Raw genomic sequence first — 27,966 nt, forward strand, 5'->3', positions numbered from 1 at the left:
GACAACATGTTTTGTGAATTTTTTTTTTTTTTAAACAGGCAGAGTGGACAGAGAGGGAGAGAGAGAGAAACAGAGAGAAAGGTCTTCCTTTGCCGTTAGTTCACCCTCCAATGGCCACCGTGGCCGGTGCGCTGAGGTCAGCAAACCGCGCTGATCCGATTGCAGGAGCCAGGTACTTATCCTGGTTTTCCATGGGGTGCAGGGCCCAAGGACTTGGGCCATCCTCCACTGTACTCCCTGGCCACAGCAGAGAGCTGGCCTGGAAGAGGGGCAACCGGGAAAGAATCCAGCGCCCCGACCGGGACTAGAACCCGGTGTGCCGGCACTGCAAGGCGGAGGATTAGCCTAGAGAGCCGTGGTGCCGGCCGCAAGTGTTATTTTATTGTACCTAAACTCTCACTGAAAAATTTATCAATCATTTTTAAAACTGAAGCAACTGTTCATTATTTTAGTACTACACTAATGCTAACAGTCTCCACAAAACAAATAATTTGGTGTAAAACACATCTCAAAATCAACTGAAGTTCTTTAACATGAAGATACTATTTTGTTGTTGAGCTCTAACTGTTTAGAGTATGTGTTCATAATTTTAAGTACTTCTAAAAACACAAAATAGTGACAACCCAGCAAGTTAGGATGCCTCTTTCTGCCTCACTAATAATTAGCTTAACTGTACCTAAATCTAAAATCTATTTTAAAGTTTCACAATCTGACGTCAGTTGTATATTCTGAATGAACATCATTCAAGCCTACAGAACAGTCAACTGGGGAGAAAAACAAAGGAAAGATTAGCTCTGAATCTAGTAATTTTAATAATAATAAAAATACTTTTAACAAAAATATTGCCAAATGAATAATTATGTGACTATCGTAAAATTTAGAATCCATGAGAATACGTATTATTTAACAAGTATCAGTATTTTCTAGGTAAATCAAGCAAGCAATAGCAAACAAAAAATGAAGCTAAAAACAGATCCAGTCCAACATATATTTTATTTTTTATTTATTTGACAGATAGAGCTAGACAGTGAGAGAGAGAGACAGAGAGAAAGGTCTTCCTTCCATTGGTTCACCCCTAAAACAGCAGCCACGGCCAGCGCTGTGCCAATCTGAAGCCAGGAGCCTCTTCCTGGTCTCCCATGCAGGTGCAGGGGCCCAAGCACTTGGGCCATCCTCCACTGCCCTCCCAGCCACAGCAGAGAGCTGGACTGGAAGAGGAGCAACCAGGACTAGAACCCGGCGCCCATATGGTATGCCGGCGCTGCAGGTGGAGGATTAACCAAGTGAGCCACGGCGCCGGCCCCACCTTTTTTTTTTTTAAATTGACATGGCCTAGCTTAATACCTTGCTCTGATCAACCAACCTAGTGGCAGTATCAAAATTTGTCTTCAAAATACCTTTTTTCAATTTTACCATCTACATAGCAAATAGATAATTAAACTGATTTGTTACATTATTCTCCCTTTTTTCCTACCTTAGGAAAGATTAAAAAAAAATCAAAGATTTTTTCCAAAGATTAGGAAAAAAAGAAACCTCAAGAGCTACTGTTCCTTCAATATTCTGCAGTAGACGTTTGATGGTCGCCATGCTTACATCACTTTTTTCCCAGGAGTCCCAGATTTCTGATTTAGGAACTTTCTTTAAGGATCCAAAGTCGTCACATAGAACATCTGTCCAATCAGAACATTGGTCTAAGGTGGCCACAAGATCTAAACTAATCAGAGTCAATGGCAGAACTTCTAAAAATGTTGGACTGGAAGTGGTGTTGTGGCTTAGTGAGTAAAGCCACTACCCGAGATGCATGCCATGTGGGCACCAGCTGAGGTCCCAGCTGCTCTACTTCTGATCCAGCTCCCTGCTACTGGCTTGGGGAAAGCAGCAGAAATGGCACAAGTGTTTGGTCCCCTGCTCCCCAAGTGGGAGACCCAGATAAAGCTCCTGGTTCTCGGCTTCTGCCTGGTTCAGCTTTTGCCATTGCAGTGAACTAGGGAGAAAACCAGTGGATGGAAGCTCTGTCCCTCCTGCTCTCTTTCAAATAAATAAAAATAAATAAAATATTAGACAACAGATACAAAGACAGTATGCTCTGGGGGCAATTATCTTTGAATGACAGAAACACAGGCAACATCATTAAGCCATTGGATAAAGTCTTCCCTTAGACAAATCAGTAAATTCCCTTTGTATTTTTAAACCAATTTGAGTATGGTTTTGAGTTACATTTAAAAAATCCAAACTGATAAGATTCTTCACTAGGGTGTTAGTCATTTCCATGTCTTTCAAATACTGTTTCCTTAAACATAGAACATCCTCTCCCTCTCTGTTAATAACATATTTCATCAGGCACCTATTATGTGCCAAGCACTATGTGGTGTTTTATATTCTCTTAATACTGAGAACAAATCTACATCCAAAATTTACAAGGGGAACTTTACCCTCACCATTTCATGTATCAAGCTACAAAGACTGACTGGCATTCTCTAACTACAACACTTAGAGCCAGGATTCAAAACCAGGTTTATCTACGGATTTGGTCTTTATTATTATTTTTTAAAGATTTCTTTATTTGAAAGGTGTAGAGACATGGGGGAGGAGAGAGGATATCTTCCCATCCATTAATTCACTCCACAAATGAATGGCCACAACAGTCAGTTCTAAGCCAGGCAGAAGCAAAGAGCCAGGAACTACATCCATGTCTCCCACAGAGTGCAGGGACCCAAGGACTTGGGCCATCTTCCACGGCTTTCCCAAGCTGTTAGCAGGAAGCTGGATGGGAAGTGGACCAACAAGGACTCCAAACAGCACTCAGATCCGGGGTGCTGGGCAGACCCAGAAAGCAGCTTAACCTGCTGTCAACACTTGGTCTTTGAAGGTCTTTGCTCAAGCATTAACTCCTCTGTAAAGCTTTCCGTATCCATTTACATATTTTGTGGATAATGGGTCACAGAAAGAAAATGTAACAATATTACAGCTATATACTCATGTACTTAGAAAGCAAGCCTCCGAACAGCAGCAGGACCAGGTAACTGCAGCTCTCCCCACAGTATAAGACAGGCCAAGCAAGCAAGAAATGCCTGTGGAGTAACAACTGAATAGATACACCAAGTCCTGTCTGTCACATTAAATCCATTCAGAACAGTTGTCACTACAGTGAGCTATTCTTTTATACAGCATGTGTCTGAATCCAGCAGAAAATCTGAAAATAATTTCTTAACATTGCACATTTGCTGCAAGGGAACAGTGTGCTGAAAGCCTACAAAGAAATGCCAACTATTCGGAACAGTGAATACATGTATGTGTGTGTGTATTTATACATACATAAATACTTTAAGTGCATTAAAATACGATATGTTTAGCAAAAGCAGAACACCTTAAGCACTTCTTAAAAGTAAAATACACTTAAAAATTGTACTATTGGCTTGATTTCACTTAATTTTCTGCTTTATTTGTGAAAAGCACGAACCAGACTATCTCCCAGGTTCCACCTAGTTTATGACTCTATTGCGACTCAGTAATACTACCAACTGGCAACTTCAGTTTCTCTTACTACACAACCTAAAACGAACCTTAGGGACTCTCCTAACCCAGTCTTTTAAAGCTCAGCACGATACACATCCTACGAAACCCAATAGGTACCTAATACCTGCTTCCTGAAGAAGCGATAACCCGGGGAAAACTAGCAATGCCTCTCTGTCCAACTTAAAATTAAAAAAGGCAAATACTCATAGCACACTCCCGGACAAGTCCTGCATTTTCCAACCTGCAAGAAGCCAGTTTCCCACACGCTGCGTATGTTATCTGAGTGTGAATCTCACAATCACCGGTTGAGAATACTGACTAGCTGCATTTACTTAAAATCCAAGACAGCTGGCCTGGAAAAGCACCTTCCCGGTTCCAACATCATCTGCAAACTCACCTGCCAGATGAAACCGCACAGCAAGTACGACCTTTCCCTCAACAAAGCTGAACGAAACAAAGGACAAACACAAACCATCCGAGTAACCCGAGCCGCTCCGCTCTGCGGTCTTTCCCGGTCCCCGCTGGCTGCGCACCGCCGACACGCACGGCCGGACGCCGCACCGCATCCACGCGGCAAGGCCGCTCCTGGGGACCGACTCCCAGCAAAACTTTCCCCCAACTCAGGGCTCCCTAGCGACTGTGAGGCCCAAATCCCACAACCCACCTCCTCGGTGCCTTCGCCCCCTCCCCCGAACCCGGGAATTCATCCCCCCAAACTCTCCCGTGGGGACTCCCATCTCTGCCATCACGACCTTTTAAGCCCCTAAATGCCCGCTTTCTCCCGGCTACCAAGATACTCTCGGAGGGAGGAGGGTTCGAATAAGTAAAGGAAAGCCCAGCACACGCGACCCTGCTCTCCGCCGCCGCGCCCAGCAGGTGCCTGCCTCGCGAGGGCCGCCGCGCCCAGGCCGCTCAGAGACCCGGCGCACAATAGGCCCCGCACGGCCCTCGGCACCCCTCCGGCCGCTCCCCACGGCCCGGCCGGCGTCCCGGAGAGCGGAGGGCCAGGCGCCGGCGGCCGCCGGCTCGGCGAGGACCGCAGATGCCGGCTCCACCCAGGCCGCGCTCAGCGTGGACCCCGGGCCCGCTCAAACCGAAAGCGCATCCCGCCGGCCAGCCCCGCTCCGCCCCCACGCGCCCGCGCCCAACGGCCGCCCCCGGCCCCGCCGGCCGCCCCCAACGGCCGGCGGCGCGCCCGGCGCCCCCTCCCCCGCCCCGCCGCCCCGCCGCCCCGCACTCACAGGCTGCCGGAGCAGGAGGTGCAGACGAAGGAGCCGACCGTCATGTTCACGTAGGTGGGGCCGCGCTGGTCGCAGTCGAAGCACTTTCGGTTGTGCGGGAGGCCGGTCATGTCCCGCAGCATCTTCAGGTGCTTCTCCTCCTGCTTCCGCTTCGCGCTGGCCGCCATGGCCGCGGCGCCGAGGGAGGAGGCCGGCAGGGCCGGGAACCGGGCGGCGCTGCGCCGGGGGCCCGCGGTCCCACGGGCCGCCCTGGCCGCGGCCGCCGCCCTCCGTCAGCGCGCGCCGCCCGTCCGAAGCCCGGCCGCCGCGGCTCTGGCTGGGCTGGGCTCGACGCGGCGCGGACGCTGGCGGCGCGCGCCACACCAACCGGCCGGCCCGGGACCGCAGCCGCCACCGCCACCTTCCCGACTTCTCCTGAGACGGGAAGGCGAGCTGGGGGGGGCGGGGGCAGGCAAGAGGAGGCCCGCCCCGGGCGGCGGGTGGCCAAGTGTCGACCTGCGCCCTCTGCTGGCCGGGAGGAGTCACTGCGGCCGCGCCGAGGCCTGGGTGGTCGGGGCTATTGCAAAGTGTAGGGAAGACCCTGGCGGTGGTGGTCGTGGACGTCGTTGAACACTCGTGCGCGTATGCGTAGTTTCAGTTTCTTGCACCAAAATTAACATTTCACTGGAGAGGAACTTGTTGACGCACCTGCTAAACCTCTCCACCCTCACCCCCCTGCACAAAATTCTGCAAGGGCTCCCACTGTCTTTGGAATAATTCCGAATTCCTCACGGTGCCTTCAGGATCACCCATAGTGCAGCCGGTTCTCCTTCCTTCTCTCCATCTTCCTTTGCTCTGCCCAACACAGCAAGCCCCTTTCTGACTCTTCCCCCCCCCCCAAACCTGGTTCTGCCTATAACAGGGTAACTCAAGCTTGCAGCTGTTAACATTTTGGAGTGGATTATGGGCAGTGCCCTGTGCGTCGGATTATGGGCAGTGTTTCTGGCCTCTGCCCACCAGATGCCAACAGCATCTTCTCCATGGTGGCAACCAAAATTCCCCAGACGTTGCCAGAAGTGGAGGGAGGAGCGAGGAGGTAGAAGTCAACCGCGCTTGAGAAAGGAGCTGCGCAGGGAAGCCCAGATCCACCCTGATGGGGAACCTCCACTCAGTCCTGCTTAAGGTAGAGCGCTCCTGCCCCTAGTCATTCTGCAGCTCGGGTCACACGGCTGACTTAGATCTTCTTCCCAGCTCTTGTTTATCGGAATACTGCATCTCAATTTGCGTTTACTACTTGTTTTCCTGGGCGCTCCCTCTAGGTTGCAAACAGCCAAGCGCCTGTATTCTCTGTGCTACTTCACCCCGTGCCCCTCCCAGATCTGGAGACTTGGGTGCTCCATATGTGTGGAATAAATGCGTGAAGTGACTAACCTTCACAACAGCCCTGGGAGGTAGGCGTTGTTGTTATGTCCATTTTATCAACCCAAAGGACTGAGTGCTCGGGGATTAGGTAAATTTACCCAAGGCTCCAGAGAGGAAAGCGGGGATTCCAATCCAGGCAGGCAGTCTGCAGGCCTCAGATCTCTTTGTCATTCCAAGAATCTGCTGCCAGCAGGATGTTAGAAACCATCCTTGATTCCCCAGTTCCCAAATGGATTCAGGGAGACCCTGAGAGCTGAAATTCCAAAATGATTCTGCTAATGAATCAAATGAATCAAATCCAGATTTCCTAATTGCCAGCGCCAGCCCCCAGATCTCCTGTGAAAGTGACTGGATGAATGTGGACATTAGCACTGTTAATAATGATTAGTTTTTAAAATTGAAATAACAAGGGAAATAGGTTGGCCAATAGACTTCTCTACATTTTTTATTTATTTTCATTTTATTTGAAAGGCAGAGAGAGACACACAGAGAGAGGGAGATTTTCCATCTGCTAGTTCATTGCTCAAAAGTTCAAAACAGTCAGGGCTGGGCCAAGCCAAAGCCACGAACCTGGAACTCAATCCAGGTCTCCCACATGGGTGTACCAAGGACCCGAGTGCTTGAGCCGTCACCTGCTGCTTGCCATGGTGCCATCAACAGGAAGCTGGATGGGAAGTGGGGGAGTCAGGATTCGAACCAGACACATAGGTATGGAATGTGGCATCCCAAGTGGTATCTTAACCACTGTGCTAAGTGCCCACACTGGCCAATGCCTTTTTTAAACACTTCTTTATTGAGGGAAATATCAAACTACCTAAAACCCCTGGTCCACTTTCAACCATTTTTGGCTCATGTCTAGTCATTTTTTTTAAAGATATTTAGTTATTTATTTGAAAGGCAGAGTTACAAAGAAAGAGAGAGAGCTCTTCCATCTAGTGGTTCACTCCCCAAATGGCTACAACAGCCAGGCTGGGCCAGGCTAAAGCTAGGAGCCAAGAGCTTCTTCCAGATCTCCCACATGGATGCAGGGGCTCAAGGGTTTGGGCCATCCTCTGCTGCTTTCCCAGGTACATTATCAGAGAGCTGGATTAGAAGTGGAGCAGCCAAGACTCGAACTGGCACCCGTATGGGATGCTGGCATTGCAGGCCAGGGCTTTAACCTGCTGCGGCACAGTTCCAGCCCCATCTTGCATTATCAGTACCCCATTCTCCCGCCTATTATGTAGCTTACCATTCATCTGTAGTTACGATGATTTCAATTTGAATCACTGAGAAATAAGAACTTTGACAATACCATTAGCACACTTTTAAAAAGTTAATAGTCGAGGCCAGCGCTGTGGCATAGTGTGTACAGCCGCCACCTGCAGTGCTGGCATCCCATATGGGCACCGGTTCAAGTCCCAGCTGCTCCACTTCCGATCAAGCTCTCTGCTGTGGCCTGGGAAAGCAGTGGAAGATGTACCAAGTCCTTGGGTCCCTGCATTTGCGTGGGAGACCTGGAAGAAGCTCCTGGTTCCTGGCTTCCGAACGGCACAGCTCTAGCCATTGAAGCCATGTGGGGAGTAAACCAGCAGATGGAAGATCTATCTCTTACTCCGCCTCTCTGTAAAACTGCCTTTCAGATATAAATAAATAAATAGATAAATCTTTCAAAAAATGTTAAGAGTCATCAAATACCCCATCAACGTTCAAGATTTCTTCAGTTTGCTTGGATCCCCACCTTGCAGTTGGCTAAGAGAGCTCATAAAGTCTCCTTTATTCTGCAGGTTTCCCCTCCGTCTCTTTTTTCCTCCCTTGCAGCACATTCATCTTGGAAATCTAGCCTTTCTTCCTGCAGAGTTTCTCGCAGTCTCTTACTTAACATATCTCTCTGTCCTCCCTACTTTTCAAAAATTGGTAGTTGAATTTAATTCACTTGATTCAAAGTCAGTTTTTGGTTTTTTTTTTTTTTTTTGAAGGGAGCAAAATTTTGTTTGCTTTATGTTTTCCCACCAGCAGGCCCAGAATGGGGTGGGTGGGTAACTTTCTACGACATCCGTGGCAGTAATGACTGCAGTCTAGATTCACTCATTCATGAAGGGCTAGAGAATCGTGATACTCCAGTCCATCACGGCTTCAACATTTGTCAGCTGAAGTAGCTCTGTCTTTAAAGACTCATTTATTTGAAAGCAGAGCAAAGGGTATGGAGGTTGTGAGGGGAGAGAGACAGAGATCTTCCATCCACTGGTTCACTCCCCAAATGCTTTCAACAGCAAGGGTTAGGCCAGCCTGAAAGCAGGAGCCCAGAACTCCATCCTGGTCTCCCACATGGGTGGCAGGAACCCAAATGACTTGGGCCGTCATCATCTGCTGCTTCCCCAGACACATTAGCAGGAAGGTCGGAAGCAAAGCAGCCAGGATTTGAACCAGCACTCCACTATGGGATGCCAGCATCCCAAGTAGAGGCTTAATGCACTGTGCCACTACACAGCCCCTGAAATATTTCTATAAAGAAAAACCTGCCTTCATCCGCTATTTGGTACAGTTCATGTCAGAAAGAGAGAATACCTGTTTGTTTCATATCCTTTGTTCACAAATGAACAAAGCAGTATGTCATTTCATGTCACCCTTTAGTGGTGAGCAATATCTTTAAAATACCATTAAAAACTCAAGGATTTAAGTACATTTGATATGTCTCACATGCTCTGTGTTCACATTGTCTCATCACCAGCTGGTAAGAGCATGTTAAGGTTGACTGATTGCAAGTACTTTGATAAGACTCTTGATTTAAGTCGATGCAAGTTCTGCCAGCAAAGTAGTGGGCCAATGCTGGCATCCCATATGGGTGCCAGTTCATGTCCCGGCTGCTCCACTTCCAATCCAGCTCCCTGTGAATGGCCTGGGAAAGCACAGAACATGGCCCAAGTACTTGGGCCTCTGAGCCCATGTGGGAGACCCAGGTGAAGCTCCTGGCTCCTGGCTTCAGCCTGACACAGCCCTTCCTATTGTAATCATCTGGGGAATGAACCAGCAGATGGAAGATCTCTCTGTGTGTCTCTCCTCCCACTCTGGAACTCTGACTTTCAAATAAATAAGTATAAAAACAAATGAGAGCCCTGAAATGTCAACACAAGGTATACTTTCCAGCAGTCTCCTTTTTTTTTTGCCACAAATCATTAACATAAAATAATTGTACGTATTTATAGGGTGCAGTGTGATAATCAGATCCATGGTCACAGTGTGTAATGACAAGCAGTGTGATTTCCATTTCCTCTCCCTTAAACATTTACCATTTCTTTGAAGACATGCAGCCGTTTCTTATTGATTACTGACCAACGCACTTTCTGCTCAGCCAGTGACTTATTTTGCTTCTGTGTTTGCAACGCTCACTACACACTTGTTTGTCCTCGGGTTGTTCATGTCCCCACAGTGTATCATCTAAATAGTTCAAGAGTCGGGAAGCATGACGGCTGCACCTTGGACAAGCAGGTGAATGAGTGGTTGTGTCTTTACTGTGTTTTTGTTGTTGCAGAGAGTGGGGAGTAGGTATTTCCAAACTGCACGCCTGTGGGAAGACGTTCAAGTGAAGCCTGAGACGTTTTCTCCGGGTGCTTTCGACCTGCTGAGGTGTTGGCTTTTTTTTTCTTTTAGCAGTATATACAATATCAAAGTAGATTTATATTTTTGAAAGTCTCAAAGAGAGTTAGCTGTGTATCAAGCAAGACTGTTTATGTACTGTGATTTTCTTAACCCTCACAGCAATGTGGAAGGCGGTGTTATTATTCCCCATTTTATATATGAGCAAGTGAGGGCTCTGAGAAGCTGGCTTGCCTGTGGCCATGCTGGAAGTGAGGCATGAAGCCAGGATTCAAACCCAGGTGAGGCTGCCAGGCGTCCGTGTGTGCCTGCAGTGGCTGGACCCTAACCCTGATGGCTGGATTGGCAAAGCAGAAATCAGCTTAGAAGATACCAGCACTGTAGCCAGAGTGATCGTCTCAAAATGCAAATGTGATTCGGACATCCCTTGCTTGTGCCTTTCAGAGATGTCCCATTGCTGTTAGAAGACAGCGGCCTGGAAGGCCCAGATACATCCTCCTTCCTGCCCAGCGCGCCGGTTCTCTCCCGCCTGGCTGTGCCCCAGGCGCCTCAGGCCCTAACCTGAGTCTCCATCACTCTGCCCCAGCCCTGTTTCCTCTCAGTTTTTTTTTTTTTTTTAAATAGTCTCCTCTCTCCCGCCACAGGGCCTTGGCACATGGTATTTTAAATTTCCATAAAGAGTCTTCCACTTTTATCTCTTCCTCCCTCAGATTCAGTTTAATATCTGTTTTTCAGTGAGCCGTCCCTTCCCTCCCCTGCCTCACCCAGTGATGTGTGCTCCTGGCACCACAAACCTCTCCTGCGTAGCGCTTGCAGCTGTGGCCATGCACATTGCCTTGTGATTTAGGGTTAGGGTCCCTCGTCCGCCTGTGTGCTATAGGCCTCATCCAGAGAGGAAGCGGACATCATGTGCTCACTGTTATTGCTTTAGTGCTTAGCATTTAGAAGGCGGCTTAATAAATATTAGTTGAATGAATATATGAACATAGCAACAGGGAGCCAAAGAATTAAGCTTCCTTCATTCTTAGGCAGTGAGTTTAGCATTCTGTTTGTTGTCACTGCTGTTTTGGTTCTCAGAATGGCTACAGTTCTATCAAAGCTATAATAGTTGTGCTAAAGGAACTTGCAAATTTGGAAATCCAACTGCCAGTGGTAAGGATCTAAAACCTCCCTGAATGCCAGCTGCCTTGCTGAGAAGGCCTTTGCCTGTCTTATCACCAGGGTGAGTCAGAGAAAACGTCCTGAACAAACCCTGCTGTTTGGAGAGGCCCCGTGGATCGAGGGAGCAAGCGAGAGCCCAGATCATCCCAGGCCGCCCCACCCTCCACGCCTGTCGGCGAGTGCCAGAGAGGAGGCCTTTCCGTGTCAGCCCGAGAGCAAAGCAGGATGTCCAATAACAAATAGCATAGGATGGCTTCCTCCCTCGGAGTAGCTGAGTCACTGCAGAGGGCTTCTCCAAAACCGAGACTTGAGGCGCTGTCTCTGAGCTAGCTGCAGCCGTCAGAGACCCACTGAGAGCCACAGACAGCCGCTGCCTGACACACCCGCTTGTGCCCTGGTGGTCCTCGCCATCTGCAGTGTGCTCTGAGTCCTTTTTTTTTTTTTTAAGTTTAGTTTGTTTTTCTTTGAAAGGCACAGTGATGGAAAGACAGATTTTTTTATGCACTAGCTCATACCCTCAAATGCCTGTAACAAGCAGGGCTGGACCAGAGGGTAGCCAGGAGTCTGGAACTCAATCTAGATCTTCCACGTGGGCGATGGAGACTTGAGAGTGTGCGTCATCCCTTGTGCCGCCCAGGGTGCACACGAGCTGGAGCAGAGCAGGGCCTGAAACCCAGACATTCCATTCCACACAGAATGCGAGCGCCTTAACCACTTGGTCCCAGCAATGCCTGCCCCCGAGTTCAGAGTTTTAGTAAATCTTGGACTTCCCTACTGAATACCACAATTTGCCATGTTTTATTTGTGTACGTGTGCTTTACAAGCACTCATTTGTTAAGTTTATGTTTTAAAAATTGCCAAAGTTTGGGGAGGGGTTCAGCTTTGAACTTCTTTCCGTGTTTTCATGTTCTGGGATCCAGGAAAAAAAAAAAAAAAAAGGAAGTAGCCACAAACACGCTCTGACGCCAGCTGCCTTCTTCCTCAAGGCCCTGAACACCCACCTGTCGATTTCCATGGCCCCAGACCTCGGAGCACAGAGCCTCTCAAAGGTCCCCAGTCCTCCCTCGAGTGCCCAGTTTCAGCTGGATCATTGGCTCCTCTTTTTCCTCTGCCCCCCCTGATGCCTGAAGCTGGTTTTGATTCCAGAGAGGTGCTACCTAACAGCATTGCAGGAAAACTGGAGCCCTGGGTTTTCCATTTTGATTAACCTTCTTCCCTCCCCATGGCATGACTTGTCCAGGCTTTGGGCCAAGGAGCCAATGCTAAGTTTTATGGCCCATGTAGGCAATGCAAAAACAAAGTCATGTTGGCCCCATTAACTCCCTGAAGGCCTCAGCGGTTTCCCCGAGTGAATAATCACGCAGGACCTCAGGTATCAGGCAATGCGGAATCATGTGCAACTCGATTATTTTCCCCTTTCTCTTCTTTTGATAGCGCCTTCCTTTAACTGTGGTCTGATTATTTTTAACATTGCTTCCTGACTTATTTTTTAATTTGCAAGAAGTAGCAAGGCCAAAAAGGAAGAGTAGGGGAAACCCACAGCGAACAAGCGGTTAGTGCTTACTTCCTGGAAATGGTGTCGTTTCTGGGTACAAGGTGCAGAGGGAGCCCAGACTATAGAAACCAGACACCAGCACTGTCTGAGTCCCTCAACATCAGTGTCAGCGGCACTGCCAGGTGGTCCCCTTTGTCCTCCCTTGAGATGCCAGGAACAGCAGTGGCCCCAGGCATGCCTATGCAGCTGCCCTTGCCCTTAATGATCTGCTTATCTTCTACCTGCATTCATTTTCCACTGCCATTGGAGAGCTTTATTGCCATCAGCTGAACTCCGTCTGCTCAGAGAATGGGGACCAGGTCATAACCTTCTACATCCTGACCTTTCCTGGCCATAAGAGATGCCCCATCAATTGTGCCTGCTAATCAAGAGATCCAATCTCTGGCCATTCTGGACACCCTAAGTAATTGCAACCTGACTTGGGTTACTCATGTGTCAGAAAGCACTTTCTGGATTTTATAGGAAAACCCAAAGGTGCTGTCAGCCTTCCCTCCCTGCATGCATTCATTCACTCAGTGAGTATTTGCAGAGCACCTGCTAGCTGCCAGGCACTGTGATTCAGCAATCAACAGGACAAGCCTTGGCTTTTCCTGGAGTTTGTGTTCCCATGAGAGGGAGAACAGGCATGTTCATATTATGGACCATGTGATGCTGGGTGCTCAAATGGAAAAATGAAGCAGGGTTAGGGACTGTGGTGTGGAAGGAGAGGGTACTAATGGGTAAAGCAGGGGAAACTCTAGGAGTTGCACCTATCAGAAATCACAGGTAAAATGATCTGGCATGGAGACCCTACAGCCACACAACCTCCCTCCCTTGGCGGGCTCATGGCAGAATGAGGAATTCTGGTCCGCCCCCAGGCGCCTTCTGGAGAGCCTGAATCAATGTTCAGCAAGCCGGGGGAGAGAGAAAAGGCCCCTGCGTCTGCCGCAGTAAGAGAGTGCAGCGTAAGAAATGCTCCATTCACATTGTCAATGGAACCTTGTTCTTTGCCCATTGCTGAAAAGAGAAAGGAGATCTTCCCTTCTGGTTCAGGGGAAAGAAAGGGGCCCCTGTGGGGGCAGGAACCTGCTCTCTTTGGTGGAAAAGGAACACTCACGGGGGCTGGCTGAGCCACAGGAAAGGAAAATGAACCCCACGCACCAGCAATCCATTTGGGGTGGAGGAGTGGGAGGTCAGACGGAAGTATTTTAAGAGCGAGCCTCTTTGAAAAAACCCATGTCTTTCCTTCTGTGTTTCTCATGAGATGCCAGCAGATACTGAATGGCTTGTTGGACAACATGGGGTGAACCGAGCACAGAGGAACTCCCGGGAGTCCAGTTGTCTCAGTTCCCCCGGGGAGGAAGGCCGGTGCACAGGACTTCACTGGTGGTACCCCAGGAATGATGACTGCTCTTGCCTCGTCCTAAGCACCAGGCATCCTACAAAGCACTTGCAGCAAAGTAACCCGGTTCATCCTCACAGCAGCCTATGGAGGTAGAATTGATTGTTACACCCACTTTGTAGATGAAACAGCAAAGGCTCCTGAGTGGGGGCCTGGGGAGTGATGGTGCTGGCGTTTGAGTGCCAGGGGTTCACCTTCAGAGGCCACAATTCAACCTGTGCATTCAGCACTGCCTTCTCGCCTGGATCCTCCTCTCTCTGCTTATGACTCCATCCCGGCTCTAGGCAGGTGCTGCCGTACAGGTGTTGAGCTGACCCCAGGGAGGCCAACATTCTCCGCCCTCCCCCCTGCCCCCAACAAAAGAGGTTTGTGTAACGGAAGGTTTGTACCTTATCTGGTGCTACCCCACTCCCACGCCTTCAGGCTGTGCCCTTGGAAGGTTTGGTTCCACTCAAGAAGCTACTCAGAGGAGGGAAATTACCTGAGAAGTTACCCACTCCAGCCCCGCCCCCCCAGTGAAAACCCCTGAGGTATTCATTTAGTAACTCTCTAGACACGTGTGTCCAGCCCTAGAGCAACAAGGGGGCTGCAGGAGGGGAAAGCCCCTGGAGCACGTTTACAGGAACACAATCGGGCCATTTTCACCATCGGGACATCCTGACAGCCTCACCATTAGTCACTGGGCTACTAATGATTCAGAAGCCTACGGGTAGCATTGCATGGAAAAATAGAATCCAGGGTAGCGCTGCTGTCACTGCTCTGTGTGGTGCGTGTTCCTGTAAAGACACCACGTCAACCACAAGCGCAGCCAAGCTGCCATTTGCCAGAAGCTGCCGTAAGTCAATGCCTGATATGCAGCTACCCTTTGACCAGAGCATTGCTGCAGTTTGATTGGTTAAGGTCACTTGTGGTCAGAGAGGCAGGCGGTGATGTGCATGAGCAGCTGTCTTTAACTCGGCCCGTACGAATTTTTATTCAAGTAGCTATCTGGCTGTGTCCAGTCCAGTCGGCTCTGCACATGAAACCATCGTGTCTTCTTTGGGAGCAGGAGGACGTGTGAGTGCCATGCCTGCGTGTGTTCAAGAGACAGTGTCAGATTTTCTTTCCTCAGGCTGACTTCTCCACTTGCCCGCACGTGATGAGAGCAGAGCACAGTATTTATGAGCACAGCTGCTAAGCTACACAGTCTAGTTTCTAATGCTTTACCTCCACCAGAGCTCGAGCAGGGGACTTAATTGTTCTGTGCCTCAGTTTCCCCACCTGTAAAATAGGCATGATAATATCGCCTCCCTCATAAGGTTGCTATGATAATCAAGTGGTCTAATATACAAAAAGCACTTAAAACAGTGTTCAGCAGATAGCAAGCAGTCTGCAAGTATTAGCAATCATTCTTCCCTACAACCAATCCTGTCTGAGTAAGCTAGAAAAAATAATAATAGTGATAATTAATATTATTGTTCATATATTGATACATGTCATATACAGTAGATATAATAATATACAAGGGTACTTTGTAGACAAATGGAATTAAAAGACAAGTGTATTTTGGTACCAAAAAAATCACATGTATGACCGCATATATGAGGGGTCTTCATAAAGTCCCTGGGACATGCCTATTAAGAAAAAACTGGGCATGGGTTCAAAACATTTTTATACCAAAGCACACTTAGGTTTTCATTCCATTTTTCCACAAATTGTCTGAAGTATCTTTATGGATATACATCATAGCTGCTTATAGCTACATACCCTGTTATTTGATTCATTTTGTTTCTTCATATCCTAATACATGAATACACCTTTGCTATAGAAAAGCAATTGAAATGATGCAAATGTGGTGGGTTGCTGTATCCCCCAAACTTCACACTCACCAGGGACCTCAGGATGTGACTGTTTGGATATAAGATCTTTGAAGATGTATTTATTTGGGGATCTCAAGATGAAATCATCCTGTCTTCCAGTGGGTCCTCGATCCGATGACTGGTGGAGTCTTGGTATGAAGAGGAGGGGACACATGACTCCCAGGGAGAAAGACCATATGATGACAAAGGCAGACATTGAAGTTAAGCTACCGAAAGTCGACAAAGGCTGGAAGTCATCAGAAACTGGACAAGGCAAGGGAAGATTCTTTTTTTTTTTTTTGTCTATTCTTTTCCTCTTTTTTTTTTTAAGATTTATTTATTTGAAAGTCACAGTTACATAGAGAGAGAAGGAGAGGCAGAGAGAAAGAGGTCTTCCATCCACTTGTTCACTCCACAATTGGCCACAACAGCCTGTGCTGTGCTGATCCAAAGCCAGGAGCCAGGAGCTTCTTCAGGTCTCCAATGTGGGTGCAGGGGCCCAAGGACTTGGGCCATTTTCTACTGCTTTCCCAGGCCATCAGCAGGGAGCTGGATCAGAAGTGGAGCAGCCGAGACTCGAGCCAGTGCGCATATGGGATGCCGGCACTGCAAGTGGAGGCTTTACCCGCTACGCCACAGCACCAGTCCTGGGAAGATTACTTTCTAGAGCCTTCCAGGAGACAAAGAAGGGGGGAACAAGGACCTGCCTCTAGAACTGTGAGAGTAAATCCCAGTTGTTTTCAAAAACAGCCTAGTTTGCCATGTCTGCATGTCGGTTCTGGAAGACAGACGCAGCCAGTGAAGCCAGAGTGCTTCTGCACGGCACTCCTCATCCATGTCCCCTCTCCTAGCGCCTGTGTCACTTTGTTGTCTTTCCAGGCCTTTTCTCTGTATTCTGTGTGAACACCCAAGACAGTTGATGCATGTGGCTAATCTGTTTTCACTGCGGCTTTAATGGCAGCTGGGAGGCCAAGGGCCACAGCCAGCCAAAACAAGGCTGGCTGCTGCTGCTGCTGCTGCTGTCCCCACGAGACCCAGGGAGTATCTGTCTCCCATGAGGGTTGCCTTTTGATTCATGGTCATTAAAAGACAAGAAGTCCTCTAGAACCAAGTCTCCTGTTTCGTAACTCACAGGCTTCCAGGGTAACTCTGCCAAATTCTACTTCTTTCCTTACGGGGATTGCATTTTTGGTTGATGCTAGGCATCTTCTGCAGATCTAATTAATATGAATCCATTCTCTGGAAGGCCTGGAAGTTACCTTTTGAAGAGTGTTTTGCCACATCCTCCAGCTGTGAGGGTGATGCATGGTTATTGCTTACATGAAAAGGGATCTTAACATAAAAAGTTTCAAACTGAAAGAATATTAGAAATCATCTAAGACAATGACAGACAGACAGACATCAAGCTTCCATCCACTGATTCACTCCCCCAGATGGCCACAGTAGCCAGAGCTCAGTCATTAACTCCTGGAACTCCATCCTTGTCTCCCACATGAGTGGCAGGGGCTCAAGTACTGGGGCCATCATGTACTGCCTTCCCAGGTGCATTAGCAGGAAGCCAGGTTGGAAGTGGAGCAGCCAGGACTTGGAACCAGCACTTGGGTGTGTGACTCCTGTGTCACAAGTGGTGGCTTAACCCACTGTGCCGTGATGCACCCTCTCCCCTCCCCCAAAGCCAGTGACTCTGAACAACTTTGAGGTTACAACTCGGAGAATCTAACAAAAGATATCAACCAGCCTAATTCTACAGCAAATACATGAATTATTTCAGGCTTCTTTTCCCAGGTTAACATCCTCCTCATTTTACTGAGGAAAATGAGACATCTGGTGACAGGACTAGAGGAGGAAACCAGATTCTTCATGACCCATCATCTGCCCGAGATTCCATCTGTCTCAGTTTGAAGTCCCCATGTTGTCTGCAAGGGAGCCAGAAGTGGGGAGAGGGGCATCAGGGGAGGGAAGCCCTGAATTAAGATGGAGGCAGCCAGAGAAAGGGGAGAGTCCAGCACCTCGACCTCACTCACAGATGACGGGGAGGTTCCTGGGGCCTGGTGCTCTCCCATTCTCCACCAAGGCCAGAGAAGAGAAAACAGTGTTTTGATAAAGCAACCAGGGCCAGCACTGTGGCTCACTTGGTTAATCCTCCGTCTGCGGCGCCAGCATCCCATATGGGCACTGGCTTCTAGTCCCGGTTGTTCCTCTTCCAGTCCAGCTCTCTGCTGTGGCCCGGCAGGGAAGTGGAGGATGGCCCAAGTGCTTGGGCCCCTGCACCACATGGGAGACCAGGAGGAAGCACCTGGCTCCTGGCTTTGCATCGGTGCAGTGCCAGCCATGCGGCCATTTGGGGAGTGAACCAATGGAAGAAAGACCTTTCTTTCTGTCTCTCTCTCACTGTCTAAAACGCTACCTGTCAAAAAAAAAAAAAAAAAAAAAAAAAAGATTCGATAAAGCAACCAGGCCTTGGGTAATACAAGCAGAATTCCTTTAAGTAACAATCTGCCTTTCTGGAAGGATTTTCCATCATGTCCTCTTCAACCCTCTTGAAGACAGAGTGGCATCTCCTCTTGCTAAGGCAGCCTGAGCGAGGACAGATGTGAAGGCGAGAGGATTGACTCGTGAGGGGAATGTTATGTTCCTGGCTGTGTGCACCACTGCTGCTGCCTGGGACGGGAGTAGCACCCGCCCCTATTGTGCCATTCTACCCCACACCAGGTGTGGCCTCGGAATCCTGTACGACTAACTGCTGGCTCCAGAAGTTACTCCGCAGGATCGCACTTGGCACTGAGACTTGCACTCTGCTCACCATCCTGTAGCTAAGTGACCTTCTGACATTGCTTCTGGTCTCTTGTGATTGGCTATTTCCCTCTAGTCCCATTTACATTTTCAGATGGCTTTACTTGCTTCAGCAGAGGCCTAGAGACCTCTCTTTCTAGGGCAGTAATCTCTCCTAGGATTTCTTTGAATAGCTCTACTCCTACATTCTCAGCCAGTCATGTGAAATAATTAAGGAGCACTAAGTCTTCTTGCTTCTACCTTAGGTTTACATAGTCTGTGAAGACAGTTCTTCGCTGAGTCTACTGCTGCCCTTAGGTCTTGCGTCTTCAGCTTTTGATCCCCTCTTATGCATCAATGAATGAATCAATGAATCTCTCTCTCCCTCCAACCTCCCTGCCACCCCCAGACTATATCCCTAATATTAATCCCTCTGGAAAAGAAAAAAAAAAGACTCACACAAGTCTAAGCTGCATTGTGACAGTTCAAAAACAACAACAGTAAAGGAAGGTGTGGTATATTGCGTCATGTCCCTCTAAATATCAATGAATACGTGCCCTATCTATTACATCAACAGAGACAATGAGTTACAGGGCTTCTGCCCACCCCGTTTGCTGAGTCCATTCTTTGCTTGCGTCAGCCAGCATTTCAAAATCACTTCTGGAACTTTCCAACTTGGGTTTGTCTCACTGTCCCCTGATGCGGTGATTTATCTTCTGTGACACACTGCACTGCCCCCAAGGGAACTACCAAGGGAGCTCATAAGGAACAGTGAGCTGGGACCCCTGCAGTCAGTGTCGGGGCGGAGCTGAGGTTCTGTGCAAGAGACACAGTCCACGGGAGTGACTGCACAGGAGGTTGTTCTCTGTTTTGTTTTCTATTCTGTCTGGCTTAAAACAATGGGAGCCAAAGAAGATTTTTTTTTCTTCTTAACATTTGCTGATGTGACTTTGAGAGTAGTAATTTAATTCTCCCTTCCTCCACAATGATCCCCACCCCCAACACTGTCCATTCTTAGCCCAGTACTAGAGGCGTCCCTTTAAACATTGATGATGCCATGACACTACTCCAGTTCCTGCAATGTCTTAACCCACCCAGCACGTCTGTCCTCCTCTCCTACAAGGCTCTCCCTCTCTCCCTGTCTCCAGCCACTCTGATTGACCTTATTACCACATCAGGAACATGCCAGGAGCTCCAGCTGCTGCCTCGCTTTAAGCCAGATACTGGCTTGGCTGCCTCCTTCGTGTCTCTCCATCTCAATTTCTCAATTGACCCTATTTAAAATGGCAGTCTCCCCCTTCCCCTCCCCAGCCGCACACACACACATAGCAGCTCTTCATACTCTTTCTCTTGTGCTACTTTTTGTTTTCTCCAGAGCAGTGATGTACTTCCTACATACTGTAGAATTCCCTTACTTACACTGTTTATTGTGGATTACCTAACCTCCCTATGAGACTGTAAGCTCCAGGAGGACAGGAATCTTTGTCTGCTTTCTCACTAATGTATTCCAAGTGTCCTGAGTATTTCCAGGTACTTCATAAAGCTGCTCAGTTAATATTTGATAAATAAATGGCTGGATGAGTGGTGGAAGGAAGGAAGGAAGGAAGGAAGGAAGGAAGGAAGGAAGGAAGGAAGGAAGGAACAAAGCCTTTGTTCTGGGTTCACTGTTGATCAGTAGCAAGAATATTACCTTTAAAGGGTTTCTGGGGGCTGGTGTGGGGGGTGCTGGCATTGTGGCACAGCAGGTTAAGGCGCTACCTGCAATGCTGGCATCCCATACGGGCACCGGTTCAAGTTCCAGCTGCTTCTCTTCTCATCCACCTTCCTGCTAATGTGCCTGAGAAATCAGCAGAAGATGACCCAAGTTCTTGGGGCCCTGTCCCCATGTGGGAGACCCAGATGAAGCTCCTAGCTTTGGCATGACCCAGTCTTGGCTGTTGCAGCCATTTGGGGAGTGAGCCAGTAGACGGAAGAGATCTCTTTCTCTCTCTCTCTCTCTCTCTCTCTCTCTCTCTGTAACTCTGCCTTTCAAATAAATAAAAAAAAATTTAAAAAGAGTTTCTGAAGAAAGGAAATGAGGAAAAAACAAAGTAGAAAATGCTAAACACAAGAGTTAGGTAGCATTTACTTGTAATGTATACTCATTGATGTTTTTCACTATTTTAATGGAACAAAACTTGAAGCAGGTAATTTTTTTATAAAACAGTATTAAAAAAAAAAAAAGGAAGGAAGAGAAAAGAGGTTATAGCAGTTCTTTTGGTCTTCCTGGCAAAATGAACAGTTGCCTGGACTACTCTAAGAGCACATTAGGTTCCACTTGATTGGATGACCAGCGTAGGAAAGAGAAATATATATACAAGGAAGTTAATTAAAAATGATAGATATTTTGTCAAAAGAGTCTTTTGTGCTTGAGTGATGGAATAATTTATGCTAACTACCTTTTAGGGACTAATTTTGCATGCAGAGGTGTGCTCATGTGATTAGAAGCCTAAAAGCCTTAGTGAGACATGTTCTTTGGACTGCTAATGAAATGACACACCCAGGGGGTCACACTAAGGCAATGTAATGCATTATCATTGAATAACCATCATCCCATCCAATTAACTTTCGCAGAGGAGGCAACCTTGAATTGAAATGCTGACAACATGGGGCTGTGTAAAGACCTAATGATTCCATCAAAGGGAAAGCGTGACATTGAGGCCTGACAACACTGTGTCAGTAAAACTCAGAATTTGAGAGAAGAGAGGAAATCTCTTACAAAATAACACTACAAACTACATGTAGTCTTTACACTTCCTGGGGGAAATGTGCTTTTTCATTGCTGTTTGTATTCTAAAAACTGAAGGGTGTTTGTTGTTTCCTCCAACGTGCTTTGCAGAATGGCTTTTCAGAATCTGGGTGCTGAAGTGATTCATTAAACATGCACACAATGACATTCTACTGTGCAGGCCTGAAAAAGATTGCAAGTCTAACCTTTTAGAAGAAGTGCACAGTAATTGCTGAGACCTGATGAGAGGTGACACCAAATGAGAGCTGTTCTAGAAAGGGCCAAAGGTCGGCAGCACTTTGTGGACAGAGAAAGGGATGACCTTGGTGTCTTGGACAAGATATCCTCCCAAGAAAAACCGGGCCACGTGTCAAAATCTGACCTGGATTTGCAAAGTCAAGCACCCTCCTTCTTCCTGCCTGTGCAGTCAACAGGCATTAACCGGGGCTCAGTGGCAGGCCACATACTCTGATCTCCCTATAGCCTGCAACTCGGTCTCTCTGGCCTTTTCATCCTTCACGGTTTCCCATCACAAAGGGCTTCTTTCTGACTGTGTCTCTTTTTTTCTGCTTTTGATACTGCTTCATCTTGGGAGAGGAAGATACTAAGGGGAAGCTCCCAGGTTTGTCATTGCTCTAATCTGCTTCTATAATGCCTCTGTTTGCCCTCTGCCCCATTCTTCTTAGCCCCCAGCCACCTGCCTTGTTCTAAGTGATGGTTATGAGCTGACGCTCAGGAAACAGACTCCTAGGGCCTGGCCCTGGCTGTGTTCTGAACCATGTGCAGGACTTTGCATTAGTCAGTTCAGCTCTCTGTGCCTCAATCTTCACATTTGCAAAATGGGTATGTTGCACTAACCGTGTTTGGTATTAAATGAGATAACATAGACAAAGTGCCTTGAACAGTGTGTAGTACTTACAGGTTATTTCTTCAGGTGCAGAAATAAATTTATCCATCAAGCCTCCAGTCAGATTCTAAATCTTCTGTGTAGCCTTTCCAGTCAGATATAATGGTTTTTTCTCATTAACTTGAATTCTGGTAACTCTGCATTAGCACTTGTCTTATTCCTTGGAAAAGTAGCATTTTCTGAGCAACTGGAAATAGACAGTGGGCTCAATGGTTTGCCCAGGTTATCTCATTTTGTCTTGAAAAATAGGTGTATTCAGTTATTTTTACTATAGCAAAATGCTGGAGGCAAGCTATTTTATAAAGAGAGGGAGAGAGGCCGGCGCCGCGGCTCAATAGGCTAATCCTCTGCCTGCGGCACTGGCACACCGGGTTCTAGTCCCGATCAGGGCGCCGGATTCTGTCCTGGTTGCCCTTCTTCCAGGCCAGCTCTCTGCTGTGGCCAGGGAGTGCAGTGGAGGATGGCCCAAGTCTTTGGGCCCTGCACCCGCATGGGAGACCAGGAGAAGCACCTGGCTCCTGCCATCGGATCAGCACGGTGCGCTGACCACAGCAACCATTGGAGGGTGAACCAACGGTAAAGGAAGACCTTTCTCTCTGTCTCTCTCTCACTGTCCACTCTGCCTGTCAAAAAAAAAAAAAAAAAGAGAGAGAGAGAGAAAGAGATTTAGCTCACAGTTTGGGGGCCTGGAGGTCCAAAGAGTAAGGCACAGACTCATGAGGGCCCCTTGGCTGCATCACCTCATGGCAAATGGCAGATGGCATGGGCCGGAACCCCATTGGACAATGCAGTCATCTGCCAAGCTAGGAAGGAAAGGGAGAGGGTGGTGGGGGAAAAGAGTTTTTTTTTTCTTTTATACAACCTCTTGCAGGAACTACCAAGTGGTTTCACAAGAACCAAGTACCTCCCACTAAACCCACACTTATTTTTTTCAAATTTTTTAAATTTATTTTCTTTTATTTGAAAGGCAGACCAACAGAGAGAGAAAAGACTTGTCCATGGGTTCACTCCCCAAATGCCCACAACAGCTGGGACTAGACCAGGCCAAAGCCAGGAGCCAGGAACTCCGTCTGTTTCTCCGGTTTGAGCTGCAATACTTGAGCCACCACCTGCTGCTTCCCAGGGAGCTCATTACCAAGAAGCTGGGTCACAGGCAGAGGCAGGACTGGACCCCAGACACTCTAATATGGGATGCAGGCATCCAAGGCAGCATCTTCAAGCTGCTGTGCCACAATTGCCACAATGCCCACCCTGCCCCTGCCCCCTTTTTTTTATTTTTATTTATTTATTTGAAAGGCAGATGGGAGTGGGGAAAAACAGTTCTTTCATTCACTGGTTCACTCCCCAAACAGCTTCAGTGGCCAGAGATGGGCCAGGATGAAGCCAGAAGCCTGGGACCCCATCCATTTCTCCTACATGGGCAGCAGGGGCCTAAGTGTCTAGGTCATCATCCACCGCCTTCCCGGGTGCATTAGCAGGAAGCTAGATCAGAAGCAGAGCAGCCAGGAATCCAGCCAGCTCTCTGATACGGGATGCTAGCATTGCAAGTGATGGCTGTGTCACAATGCCAGCCCCTACATATTGATTTGGAACAAATTGCTATTGTGGTATCTGAGCATGGTGATACAATAAGAAGAGTGGGTATTGATATGATGCTGTATACTTTTCAGCACATTTTCACATGCATTATCTCATTAAAACCTAACAACATGGGCCAATGCTGTGACACAGCAGGTTAAAGCCCTGGCCTGCAGGGCCAGCATCCCATATTTTGAGTCTCAGCTGCTCCACTTCCAGTGCAGCTCCCTGCTAATGCACCTGGGAAAGCAGCAGAAGATGGCCCAAGTCCTTGAGCTCCTGCACTCATGTGAGAGACTTGGAAGAAGCTCCTGTCTCCTGGCTTCAGATCTGCTCAGCTCCGACCATTGTGGCCAGCTGAGGAGTGAACCAGCAGATAGAAGACCTCTCTCTGTCCCTACCTCTCTCTGTAACTCTGCCTTTCAAATAAATTAAATAAATCATTTAAAAATCTAACATCAGTTTGAGGAGATATGAATTATTATTGTCTCCATTTTCCAAATAGGAGACTGAGAAGCAGATAGGTTAATTAGCTTTTCCTAAACCAAACTGCCAGTAGTGACAGCAAGGATGCAAATCCAGGTTATTTCTATGTGCTGTCCAATAAATCACCATTGCCTTTTGCCCAATACCCTCTGAGATCCAGTGAAAGACATAATGTCTTGACAGCAAATCTGTGTGAATATCAAATACTGCAAAAGATGCAGTGACCACAAGCTAGCAGGAAACATGAAGCTGTTTTGCCAGCATTCAGTTCTTCCAAAGGAGGAAGGCAAAGAGATCCAGAGCCAGGCCAGGTTCACAAATTCTAATTCTCTGTGTGTGAGAGAAAATATTCAGCTCAAATGGTTCCTTTCATCAAAATGTGGCTTCATACTCCTATAAAGTAATGAGCCAATAGGGTTTAAGGAGCTCTAAATGTTAACCATCCTCATTTGCAAGAGTTCATTTCTGGTGCATTCTTTCTTGTCTTTTTCAGAAAGGTCAGGTGTAGCGTCGTTTCAACATCTCTTTGGCAGTGATCCCTACAAAGGGGTTGGACCAGCTGATGAAATCCTTTTTATGTTTCTAAATGTAAAAGAGTAGGTTAATACAGTAGAGGGGAAAAAACAAAAGAATGGCTGCGCCCTTGGTACCTTGCCCCCATTCTGTAAGCAGCCAGTGTTTTCCTGGGAGTTTGATCACTGAAGATATGTAGAAAGATACGTGAGCAGACATGCTGACACGCGTTTGCAAAGGGAAAGATTGCGACATCAGTCCAGGGAGTTGATCTGTAACTGGCCCCTGCCTTTCTTCACCTAGAACTATTGCTGGGGTTGAAGAGCAGCTTAGCTGCATTATCTCCTGCTCCAGATGACACACTCAGGGGAGAACAAATATCAGAACAGACATGATACCTAATGGGTCATTTATTTAACATGTTATCAGCTGAACTCAGTGTTCAAAGTCCTAAGTCATGCAATGTGGGGCATGGAGCAAGGAACCAGATGAGGATCTTTTCCTGCAAAGGGTTTTCTGTACAGCAGGAAGGGAAACATGAACGATCCTGAAACAAGACAGAAAGTGGAGTGTCACACGAGCGGTGAGATTATGTTCTAAGGCAGTTTGTGGGAAGGCACGGTTCCCTGTCTAGAAGGATAGGGAACAGGAGACTTGATGGCAGTTACAAAGGGCAGCATTTGGGGGGCACGTGGTCCTGGGAGGAAAGAACATCACTGCAGAGGAAATCGCCTGAGCTAAGGCTGGTAGTGCAGAAATAGAAGGGCTGGACACAAAATGGAGAATTGAGTCTCTTTGTAGCATAGGATGCTTGAAAGTCAGGTTATTCTTGGTCTTCAACTTTGCACACCAGCTTCTGGTAATGAAGTTTAAAAAACGTTACAAAGAGTTTCTTTCAATAAAGAGAACTTCTGATAAATTGCCCAGTCATGGATCTGACCCCACTCAGCTCTCCTGGCACAGATGTTTTCATACACAGAAAGCCATGTGGCCCTGCAGCCGGTGGGCCAGCATCACCACCATGAAGCAGTCCGTGAACTACTCTTTAACTTTGACAGCTCGAGCTCTGTCCTTGATTGGCAACCTGGAAAGTCCTTCAAGCTACAGAGAAGCTAGCAAAAGCCATTCTTCTAAGGCACCTGCTTCATTTCAGATGTTTAACTGAACATTCCCAGGATGCGCTACTTCTGCTGATCCAACCACAGCTAACGCTTTATTTCACAATCCAGATGTGTTGATTCACCTTTTCTTATGTGTGTGAACACTGTCAGAGAAAAGAAAAGGAAAAAAGAAGGAAAGAGAGAGGAAAGGGGCGGGGAGGGGGGAGGAACCTTTTTGTACCCGAGTCTCAGTGTCTACATTGCATAATTCAGTTAAATCTAGGAATCATAGGGTGCTATCTTTCCCAAATAGGAGATATGCAAGGAGTTTACTGCCAAGTTGAATATGTAGATTTAAATGGCTGTGATTTTTAAGCCACCTGGTAGCATATTTCAAGACTCCTTTGTGGCGATGACTTAGCTGCAGCTACATCTGATAGCATACTGGACTTGGACACAATAAAAAGACTGATTTTTTACTCTGCCTTGAATCACTGGCGTCTTCTACCTTATGACAAATGTACAGTGCAGCATTATATCTGCTTCAGGCTACTAACGGGAAAAAAAAAATCATCTTTCTTAGGGGAATTTGACCCTGTTCCCATTGTTTTCTCAGCATGTTTTCAGCGTCAGCGCATTGATTATGCTGTCACTAGCCAGAACCCTGAGACGGGAAGAGATCTATTGGATCACCTGTGTCCAGAACTGGAGCAGCCTCATGCCTCCCAGGAGAGAGCGTGACAAGGCCATCTTAGGCACACGAGCAAGGGAGAAATTCGAGCCCTGCAAGATTTTACTCTGCTAGAGTTGTCAACTTCTGCAAGTTTCTGAACTTACTCTGAGAGAGACGCTGCTGCATCTAGGGTAGGGGTTCTCAAGCAGGCGGGGGCAGTTTTGGCCACTCCGGGGATGCTTGGCAATGTCTGGGACATTTCTGTGTGTCACAGCTTGGAGAAAGGAGCCGCTAGGGAGTCACGGCCAGGGTTGCTGCTGTAGAGCCTACATTGCAGGATGACCTCTTGACCCCCAGCAAAGACTTATCCAGTCTGAAATGTCAGTGGTACAGAGGTCAAGAACCCTCATTTAAATCTTTTCTTTTCTCTCTCTCTCTCTCTCTCTTTTTTTTTTTTTTTGGTCTCACTGCAGAACTGTTCATTCAGCTCCAAACAAAAAAGGCCTCTTGAGAACTTCATGGCTCCGAAGAGCACACCCTGTTTGGAAATTAACTATTTCAAATGAAACTCCTCCTAATTCTACTTAGTCCCAAAATAAGTATTAACAATAAAATAAGGAGAGAAATCAGCTTTTCTGCTGATTTCAAGATTTAGGCTGTGTTGACTTTAATAAGGCTTCCCATCAAATGATGTTCTAGGGAATTAAGGGAAAGGAACCATTAAATGCGTAAGAAAAGAGGAACCATCATATTTTCCCTAATCGTTAGAGCCCTACTGTTAATCAGAAGATTATATTTTTGTTTCTATATATCCTTTTAAAAAAAAGATGTATTTAGGCTGGCGCCGCGGCTCAGTAGGCACCCCAGGTTCAAGTCCCAGTCGGGGTGCCAGATTCTGTTCCGGTTGCCCCTCTTCCAGGCCAGCTGTCTGCTGTGGCCAGGGAGTGCAGTGGAGGATGGCCCAAGTGCTTGGGCCCTGCACCCTCATGGGAGATCAGGAGAAGCACCTGGCTCCTGGCTTCGGATCAGCACGGTGTGCTGGCCACAGCACGCCGACCACAGCGGCCATTGGAGGGTGAACCAACGGTAAAGGAAGACCTTTCTCTCTGTCTCTCTCTCTCTCACTGTCCACTCTGCCTGTAAAAAAAAAAAAAAAAAAAAAAAAAAAAAAAAAAAAAGATGCACTTATTTATTTGGAAGTCAGAGTTACAGAGAGAGAGAGAGACAGAGGAGGAGAGAGGAGAGAGAGAGAACCTGTATCCACTGGTTTACTCTCCAAATGGCTGCAATGGCCAATGGCCAGGCCTGGGCCAGGCTGAAGCCAGAAGCCAGGAACTTTATCCTGGTCTGCCATGTGGATGTAGGGGCCCAAGTACTTAGGCCATCTTCCACTGTTTTCCCAGGTGCATTAGTAAGGAGCTGGATCCGAAGTGGAGCAGCTGGGACTCAAACCAGAGCCCATGTGGGATGCTGGCACTGCAGGCAGCAGCTTAACCTATTA

The 27,966-nt window shown here is 47.7% G+C and overlaps 1 protein-coding gene and 1 long non-coding RNA gene across 16 annotated transcripts in view; one reads left to right on the forward strand and one right to left on the reverse strand.

The window, feature by feature from the left end:
- AGFG1 (ArfGAP with FG repeats 1) overlaps nucleotides 1–5,181 on the reverse strand; it is a 95,524-nt gene extending 90,343 nt beyond the window's left edge. For 8 of the 11 annotated variants that reach the window (XR_007920544.2, XM_051849094.2, XM_051849093.2 and 5 more), the window contains exon 1: nucleotides 4,758–5,181. Coding sequence is in view for 9 of the 11 variants with exons in the window: in XM_051849094.2 (XP_051705054.1) it covers nucleotides 4,758–4,924 (167 nt within the window). In the remaining 2 variants the exon portion in view is untranslated. Of the gene's footprint in view, nucleotides 1–3,913; nucleotides 4,173–4,757 lie in introns of those variants that run through there. The other 3 variants (XM_051849096.2, XM_051849097.2, XM_070071499.1) reach the window with 3 other exon arrangements.
- Nucleotides 5,182–5,389: 208 nt separating this feature from the next.
- Nucleotides 5,390–27,117, forward strand: LOC103348896 (uncharacterized). Of its 5 annotated transcripts, XR_007920557.2 has the most exons (6): nucleotides 5,390–5,919; nucleotides 9,670–9,764; nucleotides 9,897–10,015; nucleotides 13,694–13,923; nucleotides 15,790–26,656; nucleotides 26,939–27,117. It is a non-coding gene; the product is annotated as an uncharacterized lncRNA (long non-coding RNA). The 5 variants fall into 5 exon arrangements; XR_007920558.2 differs by lacking the exon at nucleotides 9,897–10,015; XR_007920561.2 differs by lacking the exon at nucleotides 9,897–10,015 and having other exon boundaries at nucleotides 13,701–13,923.
- The last annotated feature ends 849 nt before the right edge of the window (nucleotides 27,118–27,966 follow it).

The sequence above is a fragment of the Oryctolagus cuniculus genome, chromosome 3 (assembly GCF_964237555.1).
Source record: "Oryctolagus cuniculus chromosome 3, mOryCun1.1, whole genome shotgun sequence".
In the NCBI taxonomy this organism is placed as follows: domain Eukaryota; kingdom Metazoa; phylum Chordata; class Mammalia; order Lagomorpha; family Leporidae; genus Oryctolagus; species Oryctolagus cuniculus.